This window comes from Euleptes europaea, chromosome 1 (assembly GCF_029931775.1).
Source record: "Euleptes europaea isolate rEulEur1 chromosome 1, rEulEur1.hap1, whole genome shotgun sequence".
Lineage (NCBI taxonomy): Eukaryota > Metazoa > Chordata > Lepidosauria > Squamata > Sphaerodactylidae > Euleptes > Euleptes europaea.
Genome location: NC_079312.1, coordinates 94,582,010 through 94,607,207, shown reverse-complemented (window position 1 = coordinate 94,607,207; position 25,198 = coordinate 94,582,010). Strand labels below are relative to the sequence as shown.

At 41.8% G+C, this 25,198-nt stretch overlaps 1 protein-coding gene across 2 annotated transcripts in view; it reads right to left on the bottom strand.

Moving 5' to 3' along the window:
* The window catches only part of FSTL4 (follistatin like 4), a 524,276-nt gene extending 499,410 nt beyond the window's left edge, over positions 1-24,866 (bottom strand). The window contains exons 1-2 of one of the 2 annotated variants that reach the window (XM_056864231.1): positions 24,741-24,866; positions 3,013-3,046 (exon numbers count right to left, since the gene is read on the bottom strand). In XM_056864231.1, the coding sequence (XP_056720209.1) occupies positions 3,013-3,046; positions 24,741-24,866 (160 nt within the window). The remainder of the gene's footprint in view (positions 1-3,012; positions 3,047-24,740) is intronic. The other variant, XM_056864239.1, reaches the window with a different exon arrangement.
* Positions 24,867-25,198: the final 332 nt, after the last annotated feature.

Below are 25,198 nucleotides of genomic sequence, written 5' to 3'. Positions count from 1 at the left end.
CATATGGAGGATCTTTTACCTGGACTTAGGTTCCATTCACATTACCAGTCTATCTGTTTGTGAGGCAGGTTATTTCCATCTTGGGATCACGTTGTATATTGGATCCAGAAAATACCATGTGAAGACACCAAGGATCTTTGAGAGTGCATATTGTACATGAGCTGCAAAATATCAGACTTCCTGTCACATTGACCAAAGATAGTCCTAATGTGCTAATTTTACAGTTTCCTTGTAAACTATATCCCTGTGTGTAGTACAAATTCTCAGATTCCTCTTAAATAGTGATCTAACCTTCATGTACTCCTATATGTTTTGAAGGCAGATGTTACAACAAACTTGTGGCTGCTAAGGAGGTCTGGATCAGTTCAGTGTCTCAATGGGAGACTGTTTGAGAACTTTAGTTATACTAGTCTGAGTTCCACGATATAAGAAAGGAGGTATATAAATGCAACAAATAACCGATTTCCTGTTGGCATTTCTTAAAAAAAAAGAAGTTTTAGCTATCATAGCTTTAAATTTTTAAAAAAATCAATTACATGGGCATAACATGAAGCAATCTTACACTGTCCACACTTCCCTGGGCTGCTTGGCTATGCTCCCCACTAATTCAACACATGTCTTTATTCCATGTGTGAAATGTTGAAGGGTATGCATTTATCACCACAGCACACCTTTAGTTTCAGATTTATCAAGGTAAACCTGAAACGGTAAGAAAACCTGCAAAGGCAATTTGACAAGAGGCCACAACAGAACACAAATAATAAATGTGTGTTTCGTGGGCAAGGATGGCACTACACTAAGCAGCTATACTGCATGCCATAGCTTTGAAGGTGGCAATGCCTGGAACACCCATCTCGATCTTGTATAAATTAAAGGAAGCTTCACTAAACTATGTTCGAAGGGTGAGGAAAGGTCTTTCAACAAGGAGTGTGTGCTGTATTGCCAACATTGAGTAGCTTTGGCTACACACTGACAATCTGCTTGTTGGACTCTGTATAGCGAAACAATATAAAAAAGACTCAGTGATTTTTGGGAGTTCAATACAATCCTGTTTTAACTAGTCATAGCTGTCTGCCTTCTTTCTTGTTTGAACCAATTGCAATGGACAAACAATAACAGCATACATGCCCGCACGGCACCCTTTAATTACAAGGAAGTATGTCGCCCTGATGTTTTACAGCCTGATTCAAAATGCTTTGCAAACAGAACTGGGAATTGTAGCAATCTGTTTAATGAAGAACAGTTTTCCGCTTCACATTTGTACAGAGATTGATTAGACATTCCAGAAAACATCTGCTGAACAAAACCAAAAGTTAAACAGTAAATAGAAGAAGCTCTTTGATGGCTGATCTTCAGCCAGCTGCCAATTAATAAATAATAGCTCAAGCCAGCTGCCAATTAATAATGGAACAGGAAAATCTAAGGGCATTCACCTTTATAGATTCCTGAACATATTGTCCAATTTTGTGTACAACCATATGTTGTTACCCATTATTGTTTCTATTGTCTGTCACCTGCCTGCTCACTTTTCCCTCACTTAGTTTCAGTCCACTGGCTTCAACCACATGCTTGCAGGGAAACATTTTTTAAAAGATGGTTGCTATTAGTCAGCACCCCATGACTCTTTCCAGTCTTTAGACAGCCATCAATCACAAAGCAATCACACAACTGTCTGGAATATTTTGCCAATAACTTTTTGGTTTCAATTCAAGAGGCAGTTGACAAGAGCTGAATTAAAACAGCTGTTTCTATACTTGTTGAGCTGGCTTCCCTTTCTCCAGTGAAAGGGAAAGAGAAATTAAGTGAATGGTTCTTCAAGGCCACAGGGTTCAGAAGGACACTGGTTATGATTATCACACACGGCTTGATCTAACGTTTTCTCCTCTCTGTTTTTATCAAGCCTTGGAGCAAGAGGGAAGATACCAAGAGGGCTTGGTAACACAAGCCAAACATGCCAACTACAATAATCTTCCTTCCATAACTAGCCTGGCTTCCTCACAAGCAACATTTACAAAAAACCTTCTTTGCCATAAAGTACCACTAGTCCAACACCTGACATTGTTAAATCACTTCCGATTAAACTATGAAATCCAAATGAAATTATGCCTGTTATAGGATCCTTTTCCACACCACAACATTGTAAAACAAACATACTAAAGCAACTCTTGCAATTTACTTGGAACAGGCTTTCTTCCTAATTGTTGAAATTTGCTTTCAGTTTTAATAGCTAGAAATATTACAGTTGGATAAAGTGAAATGAATTAATATGTCAGATCATCAGAACAGGAAATCTCTATATAGAAGCACTGAGCAATTAAGCACTATTATCTAGAGCAGCGGTTCCCAAACTGTGCTCCACGAAATATCTAGTGCTCCGTGAAGAGATTGAAAAGGAAAATATTACTGTCATTCAGTTTAGTATATAGGTGCTATGTGAAAATTAATGCTCCATGATGAATTTCTCTCCAGAAAAGTGCTCCATGACTCAAAATGTTTGGGAACCACTGCTCTAGAGTATGTGCTATCTCTTCCAAACTAGACTTGATGGCAGAAAGTTTAAATGGCTTTGCTAATTTTTCTCTAAATAACATCCCGGGGGGGGGGGGTTATTTGGATTAGGGGCATGGTATAGAAAGGGTGTGTATGTTGGTGGTGGGAAGAGGGTTAACAAAATACTAACCACCATAAATGTTACACTTCCTATACAAGTTCCACTGAAATCTATAGTGATAAAGTTATATCTTGTCGTCTTTTTGTTAAAACCAATACAGTATAAAGTTTCATCCATGGAAACAACCCAACATAGCAGAATAGCCTAAGATAATGAAAAGCTATTGTTTCAGGCAAGCATCTGCAGAACATTTAAAACTGATGTGTTTACTTAGCATAGTAAGCATTCAACATTTGAACAAAGAAGCCTATTTAAAGTTTGAGAGTTCATATTTTCTGAAACAACATAAGAATTACTCAATGGTGACAAATTTACAGAGAGAAAAAAGGATGCTCACTTACCTTTTCTTCTTGTGACTTCAAAGCTTCTGGATACCTATAAGAAAAATTGCATATATTTAATATTTGGGAATGTAGCTGATACCCACTCTGCATATGCATATAGCTCAAACTTGAGATATATGGATTATCACTTGACATTGCTTTTGAAGGTATGTGATTTCTCCAATAATAAAAATGTAAAATAAAAATAAATATTGGTACATAATGATTCCATTACAAATAATAATAGTTTCTCTTCCAATAAGAGTAACACAGACAGAAGAACTAAGGGATGGGGAAAGAAAAGAAACATTTTCCATTTGCTTCCATAGTAACTGCTTTCAACAAAGGATGTTTAGGATTGCAGCTTAAAATAGCTAACAAAAGCATGCATGCTTGAAATGAATGGAAATTGCTTCTTTGGTTAGGCCCAGACTGCAATAATGAAGTTGCAAAACAAGTCTGGATAGACAAATATTACTACAACATGATTTCCCCCCTGTTATTCTCCTGTGCTTATTGTTCAGAGGACCCACATGTGGTGAAATGCGGGTTGCTAGTTGAGTTAGGAAATGCCTGGAGATTTTGGGGGTGGAGCCTGAGGAGGGCAGGTTTGGGGAGGGGAGGAACTTCTATGGGGTATAATGCCATAGAGTGCATCTTCCAAAGCAGCCATTTTCTCCAGGTGAACTGTACTCTGAAGAAATCCTAATAAAGAATAATTCCCTAATCAATTCAACTTTCATTCTGTTTTACTATTAATATTAACAGAAAATGTTTAGCAATCCAGAGCTAGATTTGCATGCTCTTTAAAAATAACTTCAGAAATCATTACAAGATTCGTAGATATAAACAATGCCAGTTGCTGCCAAGATCAGTAAATCATGCTCCAACATACCCAAAAATACATGTGCTTCTGTATTTAAAGGTAACAATTTTTCCTTAACCTATGAATGGCTACATAGTTTAGCAGGAGGCAAAAAATAAGGCCAAGGCCAATGGTGCAAAATAGGAAAAAATATATTTTATTACTCAGATAAAATTCCCTACACTACTGAACTTATACTTTTCTTTGAAAAACCACTGCAAGACGAACAGATTCCCATAAAGAAGCCTCTTAGGTGAAACAAGTAGGGAATTTTATTTGAGTACTAATATATATTTTTACCTATTTTGCACCTTTGGCCTTGGTCTTATTTTTTATGACCTGTGACTGGTGTGGCTAAAGTTGCAAACCTCCAGGTGGTTGCTGGTGATCTCCCGGTATTACAGCTGATCTCCTGGTGACAGAGATCAGTTCACCTGGAGAAAATGGCTGCTTTGGAAGGTGGACTTAATGGCATTATACTCCACTGAAGTCCCTCCCCTCACCAAACCCCACCCTCCTCAGACTTCACCCACAAAATCTCCAGGTATTTCCCAACCCAGAGCTGGCAACTCTAGGTGCGGCCCTTTTATTTCTCCTTCCATAATTCAGCAAACTGGTGAACCACTTCAACATATCCATTTACTGACAACCCCAATTCATATTTTTAATATTTAGATTTCATCCACATATTTTCTATTGCTACATTCTACCATATTTAAATCAAAACCCACAGTGACCACTGACACCTAGGTCCTGAATTATTTCTAAGATTGCCAACTCCGGTTTGGGAAATTCCTAAGGATTTGTGGCTGGTGCCAGGGGACGGTGGTGATTGGGAGGAGAGGGAGCTCAATAAGGATGTGATCATGTACTCTGAAATCACAACCAGATAGGGTAGCCAGGCCCCCCTGGACACTGGTTGAGGATGGGGGGTGGGTAGGGTGGCCAGGTAGGGTGGGTAGGCTGAGAAACTCCTGGAGATTTGGGGATGGAGCCTGGAGAGGACAGGGACCTCAGTAGGTTACAATGCCAAGCATCCATTTTCTCCAGAGGAACTGATCTCCATAATCTGGAAATGAGCTATAATCTGAGGGGATCTCCAAGTCCCACTTGAAGGCTGGTATCCCTACATCCAGGCCAAAAGTCAGCTCCTCCAACTCCTCCCCTTCCTGTGAAAGGTCACTTCCTCATAAATTCTCATTTGAAATTTCCTGCCTCACATTACTCAACCTAAAAAAACAAATTATCTAAATTGTGTTTTTCTCAGTGTTAAGGAGAAAAATACCCACAGGAGGATACCAGTCTGAATACCCACAGGAGGGTACCAGTGAACAGCAATCATCCAACCAAACTCGACTTTAGTTTCTTTACAGGTGACTACCCATCGGTTTCTCCTAGTGTTTTAGAAATACCATAAAGTCATTATAATATACCACAGGAATTACAGAAGTCAGAGTGTTCACTCTGTGTAACCATTCTAGGAAATCTGTTTTTCCAAGACCCTATGGTTCCTTCAGGGAAGCTGAACTTTGTAGTCTAGAGATCAACTGTAATTTTGGGTGAACTCCAAAGCACACCTGGAAGTTAGCAACCCTAACTATTTTCAGTGCAAAAAAAGGAGATGCCACTAATATACAATAGTTGCAGCACTGGAATGGCAGTTATTCAAACACCTTCATATGCAGCATTTCCTCAAAACTTAGATGATACAAAGAAAGAAAGGCCCCATTTAACCTTCTTTCTTTTACAACACAGTCTCTGTGTATGAAATAATAGGGAAAGGCTATTTTCCTCCTCCTTAGCCATGGAAAACAGGAGCTTTCATACCTCTATTATACTTATTCTGCCTGTTATGGGTACTATATTGTTTGGTTTTATAATGATACAATGCCCCTTTGTGGGCCATCTCGAACAAAGCAAAGGCAAACATAGCACCATGATGTATCTAATATGAAAACACTCACATCGTACAGAAGAGGATAGGGTAGGCTTGCTACAGGGCAATAACACCTACAAAAATCTATCAAGGGAATGTGCAGCAAGAAGAGACAGATGTTCTGGGAATTTTTAGAAGGTTATTCTCAACTGTAATCAGGGAATTTGGCTTTGATAATTCTATCAGGTAATGTTTTTGAGATAGACTGGTTGATGTTGTATCTCTCCCAGTTCTGGGTTGGGAAATACCTGGAGATTTTGTGGGTGGAGCCTGAGGAGGGAGGGGTTTGGTGAGGGGAGGTACTTCAACAGGGTATAATGCCATTAAGTCCACCTTCCAGAGCAGCCATTTTCTCCAGGTGAACTAATCTCTTTCGGCTGAAGATCAGTTGTAATAGCGAGAGATCTCCAGGCAGCACATGGAGGTTGGCAACCCTATCAATAATTAACATTCCCCCCCAGGGTCCCACATTTGACAAATTTACAAAATATCCTGTAGTTAAAATATTCTAGAGATTGCTTTTACAATGTTAAACATGTTTTTTGGGGGGAGGGGGTTCCATTCCATAAAGAATTCTGATAAATTATCCATTTTTAATGAGAGAGGATAGAAAACCACCTTTCCTGCAACTTCACTGAAAGTGGTAGGAAGGAAATAACAGCATTTAGATGATAGACTGGAGAAGGATCAAACAACCCTATCCCCTTAGTGCTCCTGCAGCTTCCAAGTAGAACCAGGACTGTGTTGCCATTGGCAACTGGGTGAGGAGAGGCTCCACCCTGCTAATGGAGATTAATATTGAGGACTACACACTCCACTGTAAGGACACCAAGGTCCAGGTGGGGCCTAGAAATCCCTGAAACTAGATTTCCTGATTATATCAGTTCCCCTAAAAAAAATGGCTGCACTCCATAGCATTATAGACCACTGATGCCTCTTCAAACCCTGCCTTCCCCAGGTTCCACCCCCCAAATTGCCAAGAATTTCCCAACCTTGAGTTGGCAACCCTACTCAACTGCACTGTGCAGCATCTTCCTAGTTGGGGAAAATGTCCCATTTCCTCCATGGCCTTGCCATGGGCCCTATTAATGAAACTGCCAGTACTTCAAGAGCGCAGGAGAGGGCAGGAGAGAAAGACATCCTAGTGACTATGCCACCAGAATAGATTTTATTATCTGAATTGTTTCACTCAAAAATTGTTCCGATATCTTTGTATTGTAAAGCTTGAGTTAAGTGTACTTAGCCTGAAATTATCTATGTATCTAATAGCAAAAATGTGAACTCATCTTAGGGTTGCCAGGCCCCTCTTCACCACCGGTGGGAGGTTTTTGGGGCGGAGCCTGAGGAGGGCAGGGTTTAGCAAGGGGAGGGACTTCAGTGCCATAGAGCAATAGAGGGGAAAGTGATTTCTTTCCTGTTATTTTAAATCCTTCACATTTCTCATTAAAAAAAGTTACAGGGCTACTGGAATACATATGAATCCAGGAAGAAAACTGCTTGACAAACATATACTGAAGCATTTGAATGCATTGCCTGGGGAAGAATAATTTTATACAGAAGCTTTTAAGCAGATGCTTATAAATAGGGCTTATTTCCTAGGTATTATTTTATGGTTGCATATTACTGCAACTAAAAATCTAATTTCACGAAGGCATGTCATGTGTTTTGATGTGGAGACTTTGTTGCAGGATTTTAATTCACTTTGCCAAATCTTTTCATGAACATGGTTCTGCAAATCACTTTGAGTGCTATTTAACTAATAACACGTAGCACCTTTTCCCATCAGCCCTCACTTTTAGTATCTATTAGTCCCCTTATTAATGCAGTCTAACTGAATTTAAAACACATAATTGCTATTTATGCCAAAGTCACTGTCACCTGCTCCTTTGAGGAGCATTGTTCAAAAGAGATTGGTTGCTGGGTGCATTTCCAAAAGGATGTAGCTGTAGTTATACCAGGTGTAAATTGCCATCATTAAAACATTTGAAAATGCTTCTTTACATGGCAACATTATCTTATAGATATAATGCCTGCCTTTGTTTTACCTGGGCAGCTGCACAGCATAGAAGCAGTTCAGGTACCAGGATGAACCCTGATACAGTTTGACAGCCTCTCTGCACAAATAGCTTTTCTGCTTTTATGAAAGATTGCCACCAGCTGTCAAGCTAAAAAAAAATGGCCACTGTGTGTTACTGTCTCTTGATTAATGCTGAAGTGTGGCTTCTGCTGTTAAGATAAGTATACTTAGAATGCAACATTTGATTGCACAGAGGAGAGACCCTTCCACACACATAAGGGATATTTTGGCAGAATGGATTATTATTGTGTACTAGCATAATGAGGTCTGATGGATTAAATGATACTCAAGGACTTGTGGGGGACATCAAATTTCCCCCACCAACTATTCCCTCTTGCCCTTCCCTGAATGCCCCCACAACCTCTCCCCTTTTCCGGCTTCCTTCCTTCCCAGCCAAACTACCTTTATCTAACCCTTGTCTTCAGCTTTCCCTTGACAACCTCTACCTGGGAAAACCCTCAGGAGCTGTTGTGCAGTGCTGGCCACTGGGCTGGTCCCAGTTGTGCAGCTGGAAACCTTAAAAGACTTGCAAGGGGCCCCTCATGCCCCCAAGGTCCCTTCTTTACACTGTTTCCTTTTCCCCTCCTCCCAATAACATTTCACAGCTTTCTTCTCTTCTTCCCACCAACGTATCTTTTATCTGCACTCCCATACCAGCTTACATCATTCTCCTCTCCTCTATGAAGTAGGTTAGGCTGAGAATGTGTAACTGGCCCAAGGTCACCCAGGAAACTTCCATGGAAGAGTGGTGATTTGAACCTGGGCCTTCAAGATCCTAGCTTGAAACTCTAGCCACTACACCGTACTAGCTTTCTTGTGGTGGCTACTGTTGAACAATAGCAAGCAACCAGTCCGAGATAATTCATTCAAGCCATGTATTGTCCACTTGTCTGGTGGTTGCTGACAGGCCTAATATCAATAAGTCCTTCCTCCAAAGTCAAAACAGCCCTGAAAATAGCCCCCCCCCCAACATACACACCAGTTACTGATAGAAACCAAGGCTTGAAGGCTGACAGTACTGTTGTGGTTGCCTAGCAACCCTCACAATGGCCACTGAAGAGGTCATTTGTTTTCTTAAAGGCACGTGTGCTATTTCTGTAATTTGGGGTGGGTTAACCACCCAATGTATTTTTTTTAGATTTCTGACTTTTCTGTAAACCTGAGGCTTTTACAAGTTTGTAGGAAAATCTGTATTGTCTGTTCATGGATCCTATCTTCACATTTAGGTATTCAGATTTGACCATGTTGAAAATTAGATGTACTGATACACATATTTGGGTTGGAGGCAACCTTCTGTTTTCTTGCTGCTAGTATGCACTATCATATGTGTGTGTCCGCATGCTACGTTTTGTCAAGTCACTTCCAACTTATGGTAGCCCTACGAATTAATTACCCTCAAAATGACCTATGATAACAGCCTTACTCAGGTCTCGCAAACTGAGAACCATGGCTTCCTGGAGTGAATCAATCCATCTCATGTTGGATCTTCTTTTCTTGCTGTTTTCAACTTTTCCAAGCATTGTCTTTTCCATTGAGTCCTGTCATAATGTGACCAAAGTACAATAGCTTCAGTTTGGTCATTTTAGCTTCTAGGGAGTGTTCAGGCTTGGTTTTATCTAGAACCCAGTTATTAGTCTTTTGGCAGTCCATGGTATTAATAAAACTCTCCTCCAACATGACATTTCAAATAAATAAACTTCCTGTCAGCTTTCTTATATATAAAACTTTGGAACTATGTTCCCAGGGAGATCTGTTTGTTCCCTTCAGTTGCTATCTTCTGCCAATTGGTGCAGACTTTTTTGTATCAGTTGGCATTCCCTCCGGGATCCCTCCTTCCTGACCAATTGTTATATTTTATGTGTTTGTATGTATTTTAGCTCTGTTTTTTAGTGATTTAATGATCCGTGTTTTGTGGGGGGGTTGGTTTTAAATAGTTTAAAATGTGATTTTATTTGGTATTTTAAAAATGCAGGTTATGCATTTTGTAAATAATAATTAATTAATTGCCCTACTAAGAAAGAAGCCACAGGCAAGAGCAGAAGAGAAGCAGGTCAGTACAACGATGGGTGGCCAGTACACAGTATTAAGGAGATTTTGCACTGTGTCATAATCTGTCCACCTGTTCATCTCAGAAATGCATAGTGTTAGAAATATATATATATTTAAGATTTGGGAAAGTGTGAAAGAACTAAGGCTGATAGTTAATAGAGGGTATAACAACTAGCAAGGCTCAGAGCTCAAATGTTCTCTAGAACCTCTGCGTGAGCCATCTCACCTCAGTACATTTTTAAAAATTATTATTGTGTGATTGCAAAGTATGGGATTTTTTCCTTGCAAAATTCCACAGATCCCAAATATAGATAGTAACACATGTTAAACACCAAATTATTTTGAAAGCTTTGTGGTATAAAACATCAGCATATGAAGTTGTTTATCAGTATGTAGAGTGATAACACATAAACAGATATTGTATGCTTTATTTCATACAATTCTCTAGTTACCTCAAATTGAAACACTACAGTGCCTCAGACACAGCAAAAGATAATTATGCAATTCCATATTTTACATTAAAATCATATAACCAAACAGCACGCATCCATCTTCCTTATTTTTACCTGCCCTTTTCCCAACAACCACAGGATGTTACCAGTAATATAAGAAAACTGTAAGGTAATGCAATGTCTTTGCTTTGCCTGAGATCCAAACTCCTTGAAATGCACAGGGTTATTTTTCAGGCCTCTGTGCATCTGACTTTATCCCCTACACACACACAAAGACCAAGTGTGCTTTGCAGAAATATCCAACAGGAAAGACCAGCCACACACCCTACATGCATATGATCCTGCAACCTATTTAGTAAGGCTATCCATAACATTCTTGTTAAAAGTAGGCATACTGTGAATTTCGCCATGCATGTGTTGGACAGCCCACCACATTGAAAGGTCTCAATCAGACATGAGCCAATCACCCAACCTGTTTAGTTAGTGCTGAACAGGATTGCATCAGGTCTTTGCATAGCTGTAGGATTAACAAATTAGTAGATTAGTAGGAGCCCTGTGGAGCAGATTAGTAAACTATGGTACTGCAGTCAAGAGCTCTGTTCTTGACCTGAGTTCGATCCCAACAGAAGTCGGTTTCAGAGGTAGCCAGCTCAAGGCTGACTCAGCCTTCCATCCTTCAAAGGTCGGTAAAATTAGTACCCAGCTTGCTGGGGGTAAAGTGTAGATAACTGGGGAAGGCACTGGCAAACCACTCCATAAACATTGTCTGCCTAATAAATGTTGTGATGTGATGTCACCCCATGGGTCAGTAATAACTCAGAACTTGCACAGGGGACTGCCTTTACCTTTAGATTAGCAAAGATGCTGCCGATTCAAACTGAATTGCAGTCATTGGCATCACTAGGGACTACTTAGACACTGAAGATGCAAGTTAAAGGATACCATTGATTTATGACTAGGTTATATGATTTATGACTGATTGGTCTATTGAAACAGTTGTGTGCTGACTGGCACAGTTACACAGCAAGGACATGGGGCAGTAGAATCATGCTGTGTGAGAGCATGAATGAGCAGAATGCCACTTGTTCTTTACTGCATGGATGGGAAATAATACAGTAATGCAACCTGCTGAACATCCACAAATGGGCCAATGGACAGTTGAACCCATCACTGAAGAATCAGCTCCTTGTTTGTGACCTGCGAATAGGATGTGTTGTGACCTGCGAATAGGATGTGAGCTGCACTAACAGGTGTTTGAGCCCCCCTAGTGAAAAGGCAGCAGAGAGCTTTCAAAATAAGTCAGCAGACTTTATGTGGACAGAAGACATATATCTCAATGGCCCCTGAATATATTTTAAAATATTTTCCCATTACATTTGCACAATAGACACTGACTATTCCATTTGTACAAAGAGCAGTAAGAACATGCAGCCATTTATGTGAAGTGTCATGCAGTCAGGGAAATGTTCAGATGACATCTGATCATCTCTGTTGGGAAGTGTCTGGCACAAGAGAAGTGCTGTCTACAGCAAAGGCCGTGTGACTCCGTTCCTGCCAGAAATATCTGAAATACCACAGGACAGATCAGGCAGGTACTGATCATCTTCAAATGCATTGGTTGCCAAGGGAAGGAGGCTTCATAGAGAGGTTGGCCCTGGTTATACTTTCATGGCTATAAGCTATTCATGTTCAAAAGCAAGAACATTGTCTTTTCTGAACAATGAACAGCTACATTTGTTTTCCCCAGACTACTGGAGAAGTTCAAGCAGAAAATATTTCTAGCAGACTATTGTACTCATGGACCTTGTATTCCAAATTTACCATTTCTGAAATTACATGATTTTAACTATTTCTTTAAGTCAACAGCTAGATCAACCAACACCTTGAAGCTATCAATGCAAAGAACAGAGGGTTTTTTTGTGTCTAAGATGAAAGAATGCTCAAGTAATACATCATGCAATACACCATGATACTCAAGTATGCTGCTCTTAATAAACAATGAAAAATAAAATAACGTCTAATTTGTCATTGTTATAATGAATAAAAGTACATTATTAATATTTGTTTCATAATTTATTAACATCATTTGTACCCCAATTTTCTCCTGACTTACATCGACTTGCATTGTTCTCCTCTCACCTCCATGAAGCACTCATGCTCACTATGGGAGTAGTCAGCAAGACTGAGAGCTGTGATTCAAACCGAAGAAGGGTGGTTGGCTGCCCGCGACAGCTCCCACTACAATTGTCCTGCATCTCTGGAAGCCAGATGCAAGTAATGTGCCAGTGTGCAACTTTGCCTACCTTTGCTCAGGCTCACCCTGTGGGAGACTTTATTGCCTATATGACTGGGATATGTTCTCATACCAATCTGATAGGTGGCAGAGAAAATCCTTTCAGAGAATGGTACAGTTGCTGAGAATATCTTTCATATTGGATAGAAAACAAAGGTGATATTAGCCAGAAACATTTTCCATTGAAACCAATGGAGGAAAAACAAATGAATGCAAAAATGAATGACATAAAAATAAAAAATGTGCACACCCCTAATAGTAGCACCCCTTCCGATAGGAATTTCAGACAGGGTGAGCATTGATTTCTTGAGATGGCCGTGTGGCTCTGCGACCCTTGGACAACTAAGCCGACATGTTATATATTCATAGGATATAAAGTTGTGGCATTGATGCTTTGAGAGCCAGCGTGGTGTGGTGGTTAAGAGTGGCGGACATTTCCCACTACTCCACATGAAGCCTGTTGGGTGACCTTGGGCCAGTCACAGTTCTCTCAGCTCATGCAGAGGCAAGCAATGGCAAACTACCCCTGAATGTCTATTGCCTTGAACACTCCATGGGGTCACTATAAGTCAGCTGACACTTGATGGCACATGTGCACATACACAAACACACTGATGCTTTATATTTAGATGGTCCTACTAACAAAACGTTGATAGCTTTGTATCATTTTCATTATATTTACATTTTCTCAGTACAAGTGGTACCAATTAAGCATGCTTGATCTGTCCTTCATGTTCCTCAACTTTACGGCAACAATTGCTTAATGTTTTTTTTATGTCCTGGCTTGTTTTTAATGGTTTGTTTTGCTTTGTTGTATAGTTTTAGTTGTGAGCTGTCTCAAGCAAGTCTCTGGACAGGCAGCATATACTTTTTTCTAAATAAATAATAAAGCTGAAATTCTATGCACAGTTACTTAGAAGAAAGTTCCACTGAATTCAGTGGGGCTTTCTTCTGAGAAACAGATGTAAAGGTCAGGTGGATATTTTTCCCGGTCTGTCTCCGGGATACCTACGATCCAGTTTTCATAAACAAACACTCCGTTTTATTCCAGTGTGGCATTTTGCAAAAAGAAGAGGGGAGGGAATGTTGCAGACGGCAATGAAATCCCAAGTCACTGTATAGTAAAGAGGAAAGACATAATGCTAATAAACAGCACTGATTATTTTGTTAAGTGTTTTGTTTGTGAACATGCAGACTAGAATATTTCTACAGTTTTAATTTGTAGCTTTTGCATAAACAGGAGGACTTATGTTGTTTATGTCTGGGAACATATTGTATTTTATAAAAGGTGCTAATGAAGCAAAAATGTTCTCCAGAGGAGGGAACATAACTATTACTATGGGTGGTAGGAAGCACTGTTTCATCATCAGATATTGGCAGTTTAAATTTGGCCTATTATAAACAGTGAGGCACTCTGGTAGCCCAACTCTGACAGTATCATCTGCTCATCCAGACGGCATCTAATTGAGATAATTGCTGCGCCTGTAATTTTGCTCACTGCTATTTCTGGACTTCAAATTATAAACCCAGGTAGAGCTCCTAAATCTTTCCACCACCACATTACAGCTCATTATAAACTTGTTTTATGAATAACAGGGGGGGGGGTGAATCAGCAAAGTTCTTTAATTTAAAGCCTCTAAATATTACACTTGGAAAGAACAAATTTATTTGCATTATATACCTGATAAACATTTAAGAAACCACAGGTATTATATTGTATAATGAAAGTGGTTCCCATCAGTGAATCAAAATATTTATTATTCAACCAAAGGGCATCTCAATATGATCAAGACAGTATGGGTTGCCAGGTCCCTCTTCACCACCTGCAGGAGGTTTTGGGGGTGGAGCCTAAGGAGGGTGGGTTTTGGGGAGGGGAGGGACTTCAGTGCCATAGAGTCCAATTGCCAAAGCAGCCATTTTCTCCAGGTGAACTGATCTCTATCAGCTGGAGATCAGTTGTAACAGCAGGAGATCTCCAGCTACTACCTGGAGGTTGGCAACCCTAGTCACAGCCCAAACTTTTCTTCCACAAAAGAATATGGACCCTAAATTAGAGAATGTTATCTACACCTGGATTCAAGTACACTGGTTAGGATTTTGTTTAGATTTGAGTTTGGGGCAAATTATGCCCTCTTGACTTTTGTTCCTAATCTGCAAAGTTGGAAGGAAAAATAGTGACCTTTGTCTTTTTAAAAGAAAATTGCAGAGATGTTTGTTAAAATGCTTTATAAAATATTCCCATTTCAACAGTACATGGGTATACTGAGATGTAAATTATGCTTCCTAACCATCGAATATAGAAATATCATTCAGCCAGAGAAGAAAAAGGCAGCAGCAGTATCACAAGTTACTGAGAGGCGGGCACTCAAGCAGAAGGGTGAGTTAAGAATGACATGTCGATGTTGCAGGTATGCTAGAGGCATATTATTATAAAAAGAGAATAGGCAGCACATTTACAACAATATCAGCATCACATGGATTATGCCTATTCAGCTTTGGTGAGGCAAGGAGCTCAAAATTTTGCTGGAATCCCCTGGCCCCACCTCCAGAGAATGACAATTCTGCAAATTACATGAGAAGGGGGAATGACTCTTAAACCAGTTTCAGCCTCTAGTATGGCTATGCCTAAGGGAGAAAAATTTCCTTTGCAAGGCCACTAACAGTGCATTCCTGAAGGGAATGCCTGCGCCGGACTTAGGAGGCAACGTGGCGGCGCTGCCTCCTCCCGGCACAAAAAACTAATGCAACCCAAATAGGTCTAGAATACTGTGCATAATTCTGGTTGCCTTATCTAGGTGGCTGCTGTATGATAAGATAAAGTTTATTGTCTGAGGCCGAAGGCCATCACAATCTACCATACAAAGGCTGCTGTATGAAACAGGAAGCTGGACTAGATGGACCACTGGTCTGATCCAGCAGGCTGTTCTTACATTCTACTGAAGGCTCCTTACACTACAGAAAATTCCTGTAGCCTAAAGGAGAATACACGGCATCAACTAGAGATCTAATATATGTGATGCTAGACTAACTTAGGCATGAAGCTCACTGGGTGATTGTTTGGGTCCAGTATCTTTTTCTCAGCCTGATCTACTTCACAGGGTTGTTGTGAGGATAAAGTTGAGAACTGGTCAAAAGTTACTTAAAAGAAGGACAAGATAAACTTGTAATAGATAGACAAACCATGCTGTGGGGATTGCTGTATTCATGGTATGGTTTACACAAATTAAGTCTGGCTTGTGACTTGTTCTTCAGTGTTCAGCAGACACATTTATTGCTACTACTTCAATTCAAAATGCTAACTGCAACCGTATGCTTTAATTAGGGCTCCTCCCACATCACAAAACTCCACATTAAGATAGACAGTTGCAAGGGCATATTTATTTATACAGAAAGTAATACTATTCGAATCTATATAGCTTTAGACTACTATGTCTCCTATGTGTGCTTTATAAAATGTGAAAACTTGATTCTGCTGCAAGTGAACTTTTAAACACTTAGACCATAAGTTAAGCAATTTCAGTTTGATTCTATAAACCAGTGGTCGGCAAACTTATTAGTCAAGAGAGCCAAATATCAACAGTACAACGACTGAGATTTCTTTTGAGAGCCAAATTTCTTAAACTTAAACTATATAGGTAGGTACACTGTTTATTAACTTAATAAACTTTAATTAAAGTTTTAAGTCTTAATTAAACTATAGATACACTGAATAAAACTTGACATCATACTTAATAATGATCTTATTTATTGATAAAAATTAAATTGTAAGTAAGGTATCCATAAAATTAAATCATGACAATGACTGACAAACACTTAATATGAACAATGGCCTTGCATCTCCCCGACCCCCACTGACTTCTCGGCGGCCGCCCTGGCGCATCCCGGCCGCCTCGGCCTCCAGCGCTTGCCTCTCGGCCTCCTCCTCCTTGCCACCGCCTAGGCTCTTTCCTTCCTTCCCTCCCCGGCCGGCCTGCTGTCCGCCTGCCCGTCCGCCCCTCCTCAGCGCCTCGGCCTCCGAGGTGGAGGAGGAAGAAGAGGAGGAGGAAGGCGGAGGGGTGTCCTCCCCCCTCCTCTCTCGCTGGCGTTCTCCAGCGGCAGAAGGGAAGGGCAGGCCACGAGTGTGACGAGCTGGAGCTTGCAAGTGAGGAAGGCAGGGGAGGGTGTGTGTGTGCTGGATCGAGGCCTACCTCCCTCTCCCTGGTGCTCAGGCCAGCACGTTGCAAAGATACGCCCTCCCTAGGCGCTGCGGCGGCAGCGGCTCTAGGCTGGCGGAAAGGCAGAGAACTTTCGTGGGACTTCTGCGTGCGCGCAGAGCCTGGGCAGGGAAGGGACACCAGTCTCTCTTCTGCCATAACGTGCAGCCCCGATCCTCCGCCGAAAGAAGCCAGCCAGCCCTCCCCCCCCCCGCGCGCCCTCCGCACCCGGGGAAGGTGGCTTCTCTCGGGTGGGCGGCCGCAATCCTGCAGCCCAGAGCCGCACTCAAGGGGCCAAAGAGCCGCATGCGGCTCTCGAGCCACAGTTTGCCTACCCCTGCTATAAACCAATCCCTTTGTAGATCAGAACCACCAATGGCGAAGGCCGATGACACTTCCTTAATTCTTTCCTTGATGAATCAGGAAAAGAATTATAATCAGAATACACTTGAGAGCATCTGAGTTCTAAAACAGCCATTTTACTTATGCCAAGATGATTAACTTCAAAAAGTAATTTTAGTTAGTTACAGCTGAGGAATTTTGCCATTTTTCACTGAGTGGTTCGAATGCCTTCTAGTGGAATGAATGTCACTTATATATCATCAGAACTACTTAATCACAAGGATCATCAAAAGTCACAGTTATTGCTCAACAATTAATAAGTGTTTCTTGTCAACAGTGAAGCATGCCCAAACCACTGACAATCAGAACTTCAGAATCCAGGAACCCTAGAGAAATTTCATCACTGCATTATTTGGAAAGAATGACAGTTCCATGCATAGTCAATATGCAACACAGGAGCCAAAGTTAGCTAAACAGGAGGTCTTGCATATGTGAAACATGTTCACAACATTGCCATTCACCACGTCCCCCAAAGGTTAGCATTAGAACTAATGATCTCCAGGTTCAATTTGTTAATTTCCAATCATTACCTTTCCACCCGTAATTTATACACGTTATTGCTATCCTCTGCTGCCAACAGAAACATTTCCCTGGTCTCCTCTAAGTGATAGCCTTTCAAATACTTAAAAGAGAGCAATCAAGTCCCGCTCAACCTCCTCTTTACCAGACTGAACATTCCCAAGTTCCTCAGCCTTTCCTCTTAGGTCTCCAGGTCCCTGGTCATTCTCATCACTCCCTTCTGAACCTGCTCCATTCTGTCCACATCCTTTTTGACATGAGGCCTCTAGAACTGCACATGGTACTCCGGGTGCAGCCTGACAAATGGGGTATACATTGGGTTTCCAGGTCCCTCTTCGGTGGGAGGTTTTTGGGGTGGAGCCTGAGAAGGGTGGGGTTTAGGGAGGGGAGGGGCTTCGACACCATAGAGTCCAATTGCCAAAGCGGCCATTTTCTCCAGGGGAACTGATCTCTATCAGCTGGAGATCAGTTGTAATAGCAGGAGATCTCCAGCTACTACCTGGAGGTTGGCAACGCTAGGTATACAGTAAGACTATAACATCTTGCAATCTGGATAGTATGCCCTGTTGATACCATTTTTGCTGCTGCAGCACACCGACTGCTCATATTCAACTTACAGCCCACCCATTTTTTTCACACAGTGTTACCCACTGTGTATCCCCCATCCAATATTCATGTTTCTCATTTTTTACCCAGATTTAGAACTATGCACTTGTCTTTATTGAATTGCAACTTGTTCACGTCCACCCACTTTGCCAGAGTGTTCAGACTGCATTTATGCATGGCTGTTCTCCAGCGGTCACCCCACTGACTTCTTTGGGACTTTGCTTTGATTATGCATGCATTTTCCAACTGTTAGATGTAGCCTTGCTCTCCCTGCGTGTTTCCCCTACGTTTTCTGGATGCTAACTAAACATGAATCCAGAAAACACGGGTGGAATGCGCGGGGAGAATGAGGCTACCTCTGACAGTGGGAAAATGCACGCATAATCAAAGCAAAGCCCCGAAGAAGTCAATAGGGTGACCGCGAGGAAACAGCCATGCATAAATGGCCTGAAATCTATCTTTATCTTTTGATGTATTCACTATTCCTCCCAATTTGGTGTCATATGCAAATTTAGCCCTTGCAAATTAAGTCCCTTCACCTCCTCATCCAGATCATTCAAAAATATTGAAAAGCACCAGGCCCAGAACTGAGCCCTGTGGCACCCCACTGGACACATCCCTCTAATCAGATGAAATGCCACTGACAACTACACTTAGGGTTCCATAAGCAGTTCCCTGTCCACCTAACTATCCTAGAGTCTAGTCTGCAGTGCTCCAGCTCACCTTGCAGAACATCATGTGGGACCCTGTCAAAAGCTTTACTGAAATCGAGGTAAACAATGCCAGCGGTGTTCCCCCAATCCAGAGGTTAATTCCCTAGTAGGAAACTGAAACTTTGAAGGGTAGACTCTATGGCATCACATCCCTAATGTGCTCCCTCCCCTTCCCAAACTCTGCCCTCCCCAGGCGCTGTGCCTCCCCCCCAAATCTCCATAAATTTCCCAAGCTATATTTGGTAACCCTATCTGCCTCAAGTACAGATCTATAGCTGTGTGAGCAGTTCCTTCTACAATACTGGCATCCACCAACTATAATTTAAAGGAACAGAAATTGTTGAATTAAATTTTATGCCCAATAACATAATGTTTATATAATCTGTCCTATTTCTATTGGTATTGTGTTTCGCACTGTAGAGCTGCAGGTGCTTGTTGAAGAAGCTGTTCTTTTGCTATTTTTAGTCTTCATTTATTAACAATATACCCATTGCTGCTCTTTCCACTGGAGCCCTGTACATAACTATATTTTAATATTTTAATAATTTTCACATGTTATGGGTCTTTTATGTAAGTCTTTGGACAAATACATCAACACCTTAGATCTTTTCTCCCCAAGCAAAATCAAGTAATTGGTATAATAACTTTATGGATTCAGAGCAAGATCAAATGAATAAGTGCCTTTCAAGTATTTTCATAATAAAAACTATAGGCCTTTCACTAAATCATTTGCATAACAAATTTCATTCAATGTGGTATTGTTTTCTTTTTAAGTCAGATTTCCATTAAGAGTATAGCTTGAGGAAGCTTCAGAAATCTAAGAACTTAAAATAAGCAATTTAACACAATATATATATATACAGACAAGTAGCATTGCTGGTGTTATAGCATTGCCAGTATAAAAAGCACATGTCCCCAAGCAACGCCAGTCATGAAAATCGTAACAGGCTGGTCTCTAAAGCTTCTTTCCCTTAAGTGCTGATGAGCCACGGGAGTACTATGTACTATGGTACAGTTATACAGTATTTTCAGAAAGTTTAAAGCGTCAGACACACCTTCCCAGCAATATACTTTCCTGGGGGGAAAAAGTAGTGATGGTGGTCTAAATTTTCACCATTCGAAATGGAATTGGAACAGGATCTGTGGGTGCCATTGGGAACATTTTTTTTTAAAGCCCTAATTAGCTATGAACACCGGATCGGCATTCCAATTTACAGAGAAGCTACAGGTTGTATGCAGGGATGTGAAAATTTAGTTTACGAAGCCTTTTAGTCTGTTCTAATGTGATGTGAATTCAGATACCTTAAGAAATCAGGACTAGTGTCTTCCTCAGTAACAGGTATTCTAAACCAGGATCAAACTATGAGAGGCACGAATGCCAAGGATGTGTAGATGGCACACCTTATAAACTAATCATGATTTGTCAGTGACTTCTAAAAGAGTGTGAGGTATTAGATAAGAAAGTTTCTCACCTCAAAGAGCAAGAAAAGTAGAGGCAAGGCTGGGAAACTAACAAAGAACACATAACAAGTCTTGGGAAGTAGGTTTGATCTTGGTGGGAGCATGGGTCATTTCTGTGATTGCCCCCCAATTATGGAATGGCCTCCTGGAAGAAAGATTTGAAATCCTGAGCCTCCCAGCTTTCAGGAAAGTTGATGTGTCCTGGTTATGCTATTTCAAAGGGTTTTGAAGCATACAGGTTTTAGATGGTAAATGGATGCTGTGATGTTTTTGAATTGTAAAAATCTATATGTTGAGACAATGACAGGTATGATGTTTTAAAATGGTCAGTTGTGGATGTCACTGAGATCTATATTTTTCTATTTTTTATTTTATTTATTTACGTTGTGCATAGTCTGCCTTTCTCACAGGGACTCTAGGCAGATTACACATAGTGAGTCAGTACAATCAACACAAGGGGACATTCAATAAACAATGCATTGGGATTGTGGAAGTCTGGAGCCAACCAGAAAGAATGGAAGCATATTGAATTGTAATTGTTTTAATTCATGTTGGTAGCCACTCTGAGCTTTTATTGTGGGAAAGGAGGTTATAAATATTTCAAATAAATAAATGACTTTGCATAATCTATACAGAGCTCAGGTTGGGAAAGTCCCTCAAACTTTGCCAGACATCTCAGGGATCGTTAGACCATCTTGCATCTTTCTTTTTTTAAGCCTGGATGTCTGGGATTTGGCAAAAAAAAAAAAGTCTTAAAAATTAGAAGTTTTGTACTTGTTCTTCTGCAGCTCAGAGTTCACGTCAGAAAAATTACATTAGGTTCATAAAGCATTGGACCATTACAAGAGAGGTAGCGTTGTATTCTCAATCAGGTAATTATGAGATTTAGTGATATGACCAGACTATTAGAATTGTCAAGCAAGCCCAGCTGAACCTTATTCATTTATATACAAAACAGAAGTAGAGTTGTTTTTATATGCCGATTTTCTCTACCTTTAAGGGGAAAAAAACTGTCTTACAATCTCCTTCCCTTTCTCTCACCACAACAGACACCTTGTGAGGTAGGTGAGGCTGAGAGAGTTCAGAGAGAATTGTAACTAGCCCAAGGTCACCCAGCCGTCTTCATGTGGGGAAACCAACCCAGTTCACCAGATTAGAATCTGCCGCTCATGTGGAGGAGTGGGGAATCAAACCCGGTTCTGCAGATTAGAGTCCACCACTCTTAACCACTACACCATGCTGGCTCTCTCAGTAGTGTCTTAGTAATATGTTTAAAATGAATAAATTGCTATAGGAGGCTGGGCAGAACTGAGCCTGCATATTCCAAGACCATTCACCTCTACTAATCGGTAAAGGCAGCTTGTGAATTCTCAGGCTGACAGAAAGGAGAGCTGGAAAAAGAATCAGCATTATACCAGTGGGGAGGACCTGCTCTGACTACAGAAGATTATGACCCCCTGTATTATGACACTTTTATAACAGATAGTGTAGCATAATTGATAGACTATTGAACTTAGACCTGGAAAATCAGGTGTCAAATCCTTAGAGAGCCTAGAGCAGGGGTTGGCAAACTCATTAGTCAAGAGAGCCAAATATCAACAGTACAACGATTGAAATTTCTTTTGAGAGCCAAATTTTTAAACTTAAAATATATAGGTACGTACACTGTTTATTAACTTAATAAACTTTAATTAAAGTTTTAAGTCTTAATTAAACTATAGGTACACTGAATAAAACTTGACATCATACTTAATAATGATCTTATTTATTGATAAAAATTAAATTGTAAGTAAGGTATCCATAAAATTAAATAATGACAATGACTGACAAACACTTAATGTGAACAATGGCCTTGCATCTCCTTGGAAAGTTTGGGTAAGTCAGGTTTGTATGTTGTTGTTTTTAATTTTAGGCACGATTCCAGGTTCTCATCAATAAGACGACTTCTCAATTTACTCTTGATAAGGTTCATGCTTGAAAAAGCTTGCTCGCATGAATATGTAGAACTGAAAAGGGAAAGAACAGCACACGCTAGTTTTTTCAACTGATCATATGAGTCAGGAATACTATTCCAGGTGTTAAAAATCATAATGTCTCCCTTCTCCAGGTCTTTCAAAGCAGACCACTTGTGCTGTGAACTGGCCGAGGGGCCAGGGAGGGCGCCTCGGGGCTTAGGCCCCTCCGTCGTTGGCAAGCCCCCCTCTACACTGCAGGGAGCGCCGTGCTCTGGCGCTCCCCTTGCAAGCCCGGGAGGAAGGAGGGCCCGCCACGGAAGGGGGGGAAGGTGGCAGCCGCCGGGGCAGCTCACTCTCTGCCTCCCCCTCCCCTCCGGGCGGCCTCAAGTGGAGAGAAAGGCACCGCACGGGGCTGAATGCAGGGCCAGGGAGGGCGCCTCAGGGCTTAGGACCCTCTGTCATTGGCAAGCCCCCCTCTACACTGCAGGGAGTGCCACGCTCTGGCGCTCCCCTTGCCAGCCCGGGAGGAAGGAGGGCCCGCAGGGAGGGGGAGGTGGCAGCCACCAGGGCAGCTCGCTCTCTTCCTCCCCCTCCTCTCTGGGCTGCGGGCAGCCTCAAGAGTGGAAAGGCGCTGCGCGGGGCCGAATGTGGGGCCAGGGAGGGAGCCTCGGGGCTTAGGCCCCTCGGTCATTGGCAAGCCCCCCTCTACACTGCAGGGAGCACCGCGCTCTGTCACTCCTCTTGCCAGCCCAAGAGGAAGAAGGGCCTGCACAGCAGGGAGGGGGGAGGGGTGGCCGCCGGGGCAGCTCGCTCTCTGCCTCCCCCTCCCCTCCGGGCTGCGGGCGGCCTCAAGAGTGGAGAGAAAGGTGCCGCGCGGGGCTTCCTCGTCCGGGCGATGCGCGTCCTTTGGTGCAATGCGAATTAGAGGCTGGGATGCTCCGTCACAACCCCTCCCAATCCTAAAAGAAAACTTGGGCTTACCGTACAAATATCAACACGGCGGCTGCTCCCTCAGCTGCTTAAAAAAAACCCAATCCCCACAGCAGGCCCGCCAGCATCAGCGGCACGTTGTCGCTCCTTTGTCACGCGAGAGCCTTTTGCGCAGACTCTCTCCCGCCCCCTTTGGTACTGCCATGCTGGTATTCATCTCGTTCCCCCCCCCCCCCCGCCCTCCGTCTCAAGCGACATTCGCGACCTGCACGCCCGCATGTGGGAAGAGCGGCACTCAGGGGCCCAAAGAGCCACTTGCGGCTCGGGAGCCGCACTTTGCCAACCCCTGGCCTAGAGCTATAGGGGGCATTATTAGGTAAGACATCTCTCACATAGGCTGCTTCTGCACAGACATGATTCTCTGTGTAGCTCTCAACGCCGCTGCACATTCACAAGCATCTGCAGTGGCAGCGAAGCATCCACACGCTTACCTTGCCAAAGTCTCCAGCCACCATTCCCTCTTCCCCCCCTTAAAAAAATATTGCTAAATTTCTATAGAGTAATAATGTTATAACAATCTATTGCCATTATCTAGTACTGCCCAGCATTCATTTGTTTAAAAAGTATCTAGTCCTGTCTGCTGTGGAGTTCAGCCTGCACCTGCAAAACTTCAAAAATTCTCATCCATATGGCTTCCCAAGGCACTCTGACTGGAAACCAGATCTAAAACAATTTCCCTTTAAAGTTTAGAGAGACGTTATTTTGAACTCCTGCAGTGGAAGCCAGCCCACCTGCAGGCTCCCTTCCTGGCAACAGGAACAGTGAGGGAGGAAGGAGAAAGGACATTCAACATAATGTCACTTTAAACTTTCAAGGGTCACTACTTTTAATGAGACGTAGACCTGACCTACACACTCTGGAGATCAGGTCTACTGCCTATTATTTAGAGTGCCCCCCAGATGTTTGGCAGCACAAGTGCCTTCTAAATTATTTTCTGTGGGGGTAGGCTTGAGCTTCCAAGTTCAGAGGCCCACAGAATATAATGGTAGCACATGTGGTACCTAACAGCCATCTACAGGGGTGCTACATCTCCCTGTAATGGTCCTGAATTTCTGTAATCCGATAACACTTCTGGAAACGGATAAAACTGATAAAACACTCCCAAAAATTTGGAGTATTTTCACTTTATATATTCTTACAGTTTAAGAATGTAGATTCGAGTGGGGGATGACAGTATTGGAAATGACATGCATGAGCAGAAACAGCATTAGAAACAACCAGACATTCTGTTGTACCTCTTCTGTTAGCTTTCCACCATCTGAATAAAATCGCCTGCTCCTGTTCGATGCCATCCATCCCCAAGCAGCTGACAGTAAAACCTCAAATATTATGAGGAGGGACCAGAAGTTTCTTGATTTCATTGTTTAAAACCTGAGGAAAACAAAACAGTAGTATTAGCATAGCCAATATAAAGCTAACTAATTATGTTCAGGTTACAAGCAAATGTGAGTTAGTGTTACCTGAATATTATTTCAGCAATCACTCACATAGTTTAAGTGGAATTTCTATAGAATCCTGTACAGAATCAAAGGTTATTTTTTCTGATCGCCCCTATTTGAAAAGGTTTATTGTTGCACACATTCCCCCCCCAAAAAAAAGGAATTTTAAATGTTTATCTTAAAAGTTGATCTTTGCCATTTGAAGGTCACCTTCCACAGAAAGCAGGAGGTCTGGACAGGGAGAGGGAATCAGA